Genomic DNA, 9378 nt, shown 5'->3' on the forward strand with positions numbered 1-9378 from the left:
ATTTTTATTCACCTTTATGTTACCAAAATGCCTTTGGGTTGGCCTGTCCTCTGCACACAGCTCACAAATAATAGGTTTTTTTTTTCAAACAGGTTTACTATGTTACTATAAGGAATACACCCTATACAGGAAAAAAAAAATCAATATGCTTTGGTCAGATTAAATTGTTTTTTCAAATAGATTGCAAAGAACACCATAATATGTACAGTATATATATATATGTCTCAAAGTACCAGAGTTCATAACTTTGCAATTTTCAATATTGAACCTCATTTTCCATTTTGCTGCCCAGTTTTCCAATTTTGTCAAATCGCTCTGCAAAGTAGCAGCATCCATGGATCTTATAGTCTTGCATAATTTAGTATTATCAGCAACAAACAGTAATTTTAATGCCCACCTCCAGGTCATTAATAAACAAATTAAAAAGCAAGGGGACAAGAATTAGAAAATTTTCCATTTACCACCACTCTTTGTAATCTATCGTTCAGTAAGTTCTCTATCCAATTACAATATTATCATTAACTTTCTGTGTGGTACTGTATCAAATGCTTTAGCAAAGTCCAAGTAGATGACATCCACTGCCATTCCAGCATCAAGGATCCTGCTCAAATTAGTCTGGCAACATCTGTTATGCATAAAACCATGCTCGCACAAACTTATAGTATTGTGACTTGCAATGTATTCATTATCCTATCCCTTATTACCCCTTCCAAAAGCTTTTTGTTCACCTGCTGCATTGTTTACACCTCAGGCTCAGACTGTAAGCCCCCACATTGTTAACCTGTTCACACCTCAGACAGACTGTAGGAGCAGTGCCAGCATTGTGTCACTGTATGTACTGCCTGCCCTATGCTGTATTCGGCACACACAGGCAGCATAGGGCAAGCAGAGTATGGCACACACAGACAGCATAGGGCAGGGAGAGTATGGCACACACAGGCAGCATAGGGCAGGAAGATTATGGCACACACAGGCAGCATAGGGCAGGCAGAGTATGGCACATACAGGCAGCATAGGGCAGGCAGAGTTTGGAACACACAGGAAGCATAGGGCAGGCAGGGCTGCCTGCGTGTGCCATACTCTGCCTGCCCTATGCTGCCTATGCATACCATACTCTGCCTGCCCTATGCTGCCTGCATGTGCCATATTCTGTCTGCCCTATGCTGCCTGTGTGTACTCCGACCCTCAGTACCACTTAAGTTGGACAACACAACAAAAATAACATTATTCTATTCATAACAATTCCAGCTATGTAAAAGGACTTAAAAAATAAAATATAGAAAATACAGTATAGTATAGAGACTTGTTAGATATTAACTGTCATATTTTTTTCAGTCTAATTTTTAAGATTTGTTTTCTGATAAATCTTGAAAATTCACATTTAAAAAACAGCTGTCGAATGATGTTTTGTATTTTAATATGTAGGCCCCTTCAGTATCCTCTCTGCAGTATAAATTCTTACATATGTATTAACCTACTACTGAACTGATGACTTCATGCACAGGGTAGATACAAAAAGCATTTCTAAATAAAAGACTGGAGGAAGATGATGAGAATTCTGATGGTAAAATTGGAGACCCCATCCGAGGATGGGTAAGACCTGTGATGGGACACCGCCCCATAATTAGACCAATAGCCACCAATTTGTGTCCCTAATAAAGGCAACCTAAGGCAAGGTGGGGAAAGGGGTCTTTGCTTGATAAAGTAAAAGATATGAAAGCGTGAATAAGATAAATGTCAAGAGGCCAGTTTACACACATAGCTGGAAGAGACAAGGCTGGCTTATGTCTAGCAGACTGACCCATCCACAATTGTGCTACAGTGTTGGTTCCGCATTTCACAGGAAACCTTAAAGGAGAATGCAAGTCAAAATGTAAAAAGCATACTGCCCAATAGTCCTCCTATTGTTTAGTAAAAACCCCATACTTTTGGTTCACCTAATCACATATTTACTCAGTCACACTTACTTCACATTTTCTAGAACAGGCAGCCATCTCTAAAAAGGTATTCTCCCTTCCTTTCCCTCCTTGCTTCATACTGCACATGTGTTTCATTCCCTCCCCCCCCCCTCCCCTCTGCCAGATCCGCTTCTGATTGGCTGGTGGGCATGTGTAGCTCAGAACATGTTGTGTACCACTAGAGGGAGCTGTATGCCTAAATGTTAGCTCAGCTACAATGTGTTATCTAGCTTGGCTTTCTGCTTGTTCTCTATGGTTAGATATACTTCCTACTTGCAATGTCTGTATATAGTTTGCCATGTTGGAGCTCTAATAAACAAGTTGTTTAAGCATTACCATTGAGTCCTGCACAACTCCACTGTGAGCCCAACACTTTTTGTGGCGACGAGGATTAGAACTCTGCTGTCTGGACAGAGCAGCAGAATAGGAAAAGAGAACTCACAGGACAAACTTCAGATCCACTGCAGACATGGCTACCCTGGGACACATGGAGGAATTTGATGTAAGTGACCCTTCTTCTTGGGACTCATATGCAGAGAGACTTTCCTACTTCCTAGAAGCAAACACTATAGCTAACCCTGAGCAAAAGAGGGCAGTGCTGCTGACTGTCTGTGGGCCTAAAACATTTGCAGTCATTCGCTCACTCACTGCCCCGGCCTCTCCAAAAACAAAGACTTATGAGGAGTTACTAGCAATGTTAAAGGCACATTTTTCTCCAACACCATCTGTCATTATACAGAGATTTCACTTCCACAAAAGAAACCAAAGAGCAGATGAAACAATTTCTACCTATATTGCAGAATTACGGCACATAGCAGAGCATTGCCAGTTTGGAGAGTTCCTAAATGATATGCTGAGAGATCAATTAGTCTGTGGGATTCAGAATGAGGCCTTGCAGCGCCGGCTTCTCGCTGAGCCTAACCTGACACTGGCAGCTGCGCAGGAGAAGGCCTTGGCTGCAGAAACTGCACTTTTACACACTAAGGCAATTCATCATACAGCAACCAGTGTGCACACCATATCCTCCAAACAGGCAGATGACATTCAATTTCAAAACAACAAACCAAAAGACTATCTTGCAACAAATGCATCACCATTTACACCATGTATTGGATGTGGTGGTCAGCACAGACGCTCTGTATGCCCTTTTAAGAATGCTGTTTGTCATTACTGCAAAAAGAAAGGCCATGTAATACGTGTTTGCAAAGCAAGGGTTGATCAGGAAAAACAAAGCGATAATGCAAAGTTTTCACATAAAAATTTACCAACAAATAAAGGGGCAGCCACTGGAACAGAGGTCAACCAGCTGTATCATATCCAACATGTCAACAGTAAGGGCCCCGTAAACTCTGAAATTACTGCAAATGTTTTTATACATGGCTATCGGTGTGAAATGGAGATTGACTCAGGAGCCGCATTTACCATAATAAGCTCTGAATTATTTGATAAACTGTTCCCTCACAATCCTCCCACATTATCAAAGCCAGGGTGCACACTCCGTGACTATAATGGACAGTCTGTTGAGCTTCTTGGAAGTTGTGATGTGAGTGTTCAGTACAACACATTCAGCGGAATGTTACCCCTGATTGTTGCCAAAGGTACTCAAAAAAGCCTTTTGGGAAGGAACTGGTTTTCTCCATTAAAAATCAGCATCCAAGGCATCCATGTTGTCACTGGGGGATCAGTAAAGAAGGTCATTGAGGAATTTCCACAAGTTTTTGCAAATGAACTAGGCACTTACAAGGGTCCACCTGTGTCACTTAGATTAGACCCTGCAATCTCACCCATACACATGAAAGCCAGATCTGTGCCATATGCTTTACGTCCAAAAATTGAAGCTGAACTTGAACGTCTCACAGCACAAGGGGTCTTTGAGCCAGTGACACACACACAATGGGCAACCCCAATTGTGCCAGTTCTTAAGCCTAATGGTGATGTGAGACTCTGTGGAGACTATAAATGCACAGTAAATAAAGCTCTTAATCAGCATCCATATCCTGTGCCTGCTGTGAATCAACTGTTATCCACACTAGCTGGTGGCAAGGTTTTTGCAAAACTTGATCTTGCCCAGGCATACCAACAGTTGTTGGTGGATGAAGCTTCTGCAGATGCCCAGACTATTATTACCCATCGGGGTGCATTCAGGGTAAAGCGCCTCCAGTTTGGAATTTCAACTGCACCAGGAATATTCCAGCACTTTATGGAAACCTTGCTATCCAGCATTCCTGGTGTTGTCCCATATTTTGATGATGTTCTACTAATGGGGCCATCTGAAAGTATACTGGCTGACCGCCTTAGAGAAGTACTATCTCGTTTTGATTCATCAGGCATTCGTTTAAAAAAAGAAAAGTGTGAGATTGGAGCTACCAGCGTAAACTTCTTGGGGTACCGTATAGATGCTTCAGGCATTCGTCCTACAGAAAGTAAAGTGAAAGCTATCCATGATGCACCTGAACCAAAATCTAAACAAGAACTTCAAGCATTCCTTGGGTTGCTCAATTTCTATCACAGCTTCCTTGCTCACAAGGCAACAGTGGCAGAGCCTCTTCATCGCTTGCTTGACAAAGGGGTCCCATGGAATTGGACTCCTAAACATTCAGAGGCCTTCTGCAAAGTTAAACAGTTGCTGACATCTGATTCTCTTCTTGTCCATTATGATGAAGATCGGCCATTAATACTTACTACAGATGCATCTCCTTATGGTGTTGGCGCTGTTCTTAGCCACATTCTCCCAAATGGTAAAGAGGCACCAGTTGCTTATTACTCTAGGACAATGACATCAGCAGAGAGGAACTATGCACAAATTGATAAAGAAGCATTAGCTATCATAGCTGGTGTTAAGAAGTTTCATAATTACCTCTATGGACATACATTTGAAATCCACACTGATCATAAACCATTACTGGGTTTGCTCTCAAAAGACAGTCCTACTCCTAATGTTATGTCACCTCGAATGCTCAGATGGAGTATCATGCTAAGTGCTTATGATTACACTCTTCTTTATAAACCTGGAAAATCAATCTTAAATGCTGATGCTTTGAGTCGCTTGCCTTTACAGATCCCAGACTGCTCACTACCCCCTTTACTTGAAGTACTTATGCTGGAATCCCTCCCTGATTCTCCACTGGAAGCTACTGAGATTGCTCATATGACTGCAAAGGATCCAATCCTTTCTCGTGTTCTCAACTGGGTGTGGAGGGGATGGCCAAATGAAAAGTTGTCTGAAGAGTTCAGACCATATACAAACCGTCAACATGAACTATCTGCACATAAAGGGTGTTTATTATGGGGAAGCCGAGTAGTCATTCCTCAAAGAGGACGCAAATTTGTCCTCGATATGCTACATGCAGCCCACCCAGGAATCGTGCGCATGAAAGCTCTCGCAAGGAGTTATGTTTGGTGGCCCAGAATTGACACAGACATAGAGGAGGCCGTACATCTGTGTGTCACTTGCCAGCACTCTCGTCACAGCCCCCCTGCAGCTCCAGTGTTTCCTTGGGAGATTACAAAAAAGCCTTGGTCTAGACTTCATATTGATTTTGCTGGACCATTCCAGGGGAAGAACTTTCTTGTAGTGGTAGACTCTTTCTCAAAATGGTTAGAGGTCATCCTAGTGTCATCTCAGACATCAGCTGTGACAATTTCAGCCCTACGTCATCTGTTTGCAACACACGGAATACCAGATGTTATTGTATCAGACAATGGGACTGCTTTTACTTCTGAGGAGTTTAAGACCTTTACCAATAACAACTTAATAAGGGCAGTAACCATTGCTCCACGTCGACCTCAAGGAAATGGACAAGCTGAAAGAATGGTTCAAACTGCGAAGGATGCACTCAGAAGGATTACTAATGGGGACTGGTCAACAAGACTTGCACGATTCCTTATAGCTCAGCATGTTACCCCATGTCCTACCACAGGTGTCAGCCCTGCTGAGCTTCTGATGGGGCGGCGCCTTAAAACATGTCTTGATCGTCTTAATCCAGATCTAACTGATGATGTAGAAAGGAAACAGCAACAAAGCCTGGATTCAGCCCTATCCTCTAAGACTCTGCGTACATTTGCTTCTAATGATCCAGTGTATGCCAGGAATTATGGGGCTGGTCCAAAGTGGGTCCCTGCAGTAATAACTGAAGTTACTGGACCTGTGTCATACAAGGTACATTGTGATGATGGGCAAGAGTGGCACCGTCATGTTGATCAGTTGCGGAGGCATGTTCAGCCAAGTAACAGTACCTTAATGGAGAACATGGGTTGTCCCAAGGTGGTTCCTAGTGACTCTCTTCCAGATGAAATGGCTACCCCATGCAGCCAAGGGACCAATGAAACCAGTATTCCACCAGGAAATGACTCTGATCCAATAGAGAACTGTGATAACTCCTCCCAAGATGTCTCTTGTGGTCAGACTTCTGGTTATGAACGGCCACAACGCAACAGGGTGCCTCCAAAGTGGATGGACGATTATGTAAGCTAGGGGGGAGGAGTGTTGTGTACCACTAGAGGGAGCTGTATGCCTAAATGTTAGCTCAGCTACAATGTGTTATCTAGCTTGGCTTTCTGCTTGTTCTCTATGGTTAGATATACTTCCTACTTGCAATGTCTGTATATAGTTTGCCATGTTGGAGCTCTAATAAACAAGTTGTTTAAGCATTACCATTGAGTCCTGCACAACTCCACTGTGAACCCAACAGAACAGCAGACAGAATCAAGTTACACACATGCTCAGAGAATAGGAAGGCTGCCGCTGGCACCTACAGGAAGCACAGAGAGATTTCAGTGATGTCACTGTAGTCTTCACACTGCTGTAGGCTGCCAGCACCATATCTCAGAGAGGCAAGCAGGGATCTGGGAATTTAGATATGCAATAAGTACTTAAAAAGAATGCCTTTAGACTTACTTTTAATTTATATTAACCTTTCATTGCCCTTTAAGCTTAATGGTAAACTAATGTTTTGTATGCTTCCAGAAATAGATTTCTGCAATACATGTTTCTTTGGTGTAAACTGTCATGTATTCGTTGCCTATAAAAGCATGGACTACCATTGTGTTATTGAAAGCCCTCTTGTATCATATGTTGCGGCCTTCATTTGTGTGTGACATAGACAATGCTTCCATAAGACTTATATTTTGTTTGCCTAATAAATAACTCAGCAATTCTGAGAAAGCCTTAAGTCTTGTTTTATGACAAGGTGCTTTGGGTTACAAAATTACCAACAGGTGTTAATCAAGACTTTAACTAAACAGCTAAATATCACAAACCTCTAAAAAAAAGATTACGCCTTGCTCCTTTATTTCCTAGCATTGTTAGTCTGCAAATCAGAGTTTCCACATTAAGGTATTGTTTGCATGTACAGGTACTGCTGTTTACCCAGAGGGTTAGAAAGTTAATTAGGAATGAAAATATTTAATAGACTTTATAGAAAAGTGGCAGCTACTAATTTCTGTATTCAGCTTTATTTCAATAAAATTCAGTAAAAAAATGCTGTTCTTGCAAATGAATAATCCTTACTATAATTAATAATAGATCATTTTTAAATTAATAGACTTTGAAATGAAGCCACTGGCACAACAGAATGTTTTTCTCTTTACTGGATTGTGGGAGAGTACAAAATGGGGTTGTTGAGACTTTAGCAAAGCCTTGTCCATTGCAAACATATCTTACTACAGGTATGGCATCCCTTATACATAAACCAGTTATTCAAATTACAGGAGACATCTCCCCCCATTTCAAGCAAATAATTCTAATTTTTAAATATATTTCTCTTTTCTCTTTAATACCTAAAAAGAGAATATTACATGTACCCATATTGGTGGCAAACAATCCTATTGGGTCTATTTAATGTTATTTATATGTTTTTTAGCAAACTTTAAAATTGGAAAATCCCAGATCATAAGCATTCTGGATAACAGATCCTATACCTGTAATATAATGCACCTCACATTCATTAATGATAGACTTTTTAAGTATGTACAGTATATTAGCCCTTATATGCCATTTATTACTTCCAATCGACCTTCTTATTCTGGAGCATGTCCTTTGCAATATCCCCAGACATACCCTATTTTACCTAGATCTGCATTGCATTTTTGATTTTATGTACTATGCCCTTGTGGCCTATCACACATTGTGCTTTACTTTGTACAGTATGTATGATCTGGCAGTCACTGACACATAATTAAATTATTTTCTTTGTGCTTGACCTGTAAGACTTTACGGTGTCTGACAGCATAGGGACCTACTTCAGCCACTGTATCAACATTTATTATTATTACTGTTTTGTGCTTTTGGGAATTCAATCCTTAGAATGTATGATTTTAGTATTTAGTGTTTTTTTTGTAATCCCCTTTATTCTATCAATTATTGTGTATATTGCTTTACTATTCTATTCACCTGTTTCTTGGGAGTAACTTTACTCCCTCTTTATGTTTTTTCCTTTGGAACTGCCCTTATATTTACATTAGTGCTATGCCCAGTGAATTTGTTTCTAACTAGAAATGATCTTGAACACTCCAAGGCTGCATATAGCCAGTCAGTAAGAAGAGATAAACAGTACTGAGCTCCAACAGGAGTCATGTAGGGTTAAGATCCTGACTGTGATGACAAATACTAGATCAACTTCAGTTTATGAATTATACGTTAAAGAGCCTTACCCTGGATAATCCTGTTTTATGATACTGCTAACTATTTAAGATTGATAAATATTATATTACCGTTTCCATTCATTATGTTGGTTTGAAAAACCCAACTTACTGTTCTTCGACTTTAGCTTATTTTTTCTTCTTATTCTTAGCACCCCCTATTTTCTAAACGCTACTCCTCCTACAGTTTTAGGGGTTCAACACCTAAACTCTCCACACTTCTTCACCCTATAGCGGAGCAGGTTGCTTGTGCTTTTCTAAGCGATCCTGCCCCCGTCTTTTTGTTTGCGCCTTATTGAACACCCCCATTTTCCTATTGACTTTAACAGGGAAGATTTTCAAACTGCTGCCACTCTTACAGCTTTGAAGCTACACCCCCCAAACTTGAATCACATGGGGTCAGCCTGAATGAAAATGGATGCCCAAAAGTGGGTGGAACTAAGCACTACCAGATCAGATTTTACCTATTGACCTATTGACTTCAACTGCCATTCTCACAGTATTAACACCAGGATCCCTAAACTCTTTACAATTGGCCACTAGGGAACTGCAGTTTTAAGTTTGAAAAAGTGGGTGGAGCCACCAACAGCCAATCAGATTTTACCTATTGAATTTTACTGGTTTAATGCCAGGGTTGCCAAACTTTGCACAGTTTGTCACTGGGTGACTACGTCCCAAGTTTAAAAAAGTGGGCGGAGCCAACAGCAGCCAATCAGGTTTCGCCTATAGGCTTCCATTGGTTTAAATTTAAACTGCACCCATTCTTTAAGTATTAATACTA

General features: G+C 40.9%; 1 protein-coding gene across 1 annotated transcript; it reads left to right on the forward strand.

Annotated features, from left to right (window-relative positions):
• Positions 1–2244: 2244 nt before the first annotated feature.
• Positions 2245–6490, forward strand: LOC105945812 (uncharacterized protein K02A2.6-like). Its single transcript, XM_031891696.1, has one exon. It carries the CDS (start codon positions 2428–2430, stop codon positions 6430–6432), a length of 4005 nt encoding a protein of 1334 aa, XP_031747556.1. The 5' UTR covers positions 2245–2427; the 3' UTR covers positions 6433–6490.
• The last annotated feature ends 2888 nt before the right edge of the window (positions 6491–9378 follow it).

This window comes from Xenopus tropicalis, chromosome 8 (assembly GCF_000004195.4).
Source record: "Xenopus tropicalis strain Nigerian chromosome 8, UCB_Xtro_10.0, whole genome shotgun sequence".
Taxonomy (NCBI): domain Eukaryota; kingdom Metazoa; phylum Chordata; class Amphibia; order Anura; family Pipidae; genus Xenopus; species Xenopus tropicalis.

Excerpts from the sequence above, each read along its gene's own strand:
- LOC105945812 (XM_031891696.1), top strand. The coding sequence starts at position 2,428 with ATGGCTACCCTGGGACACATGGAGGAATTTGATGTAAGTGACCCTTCT.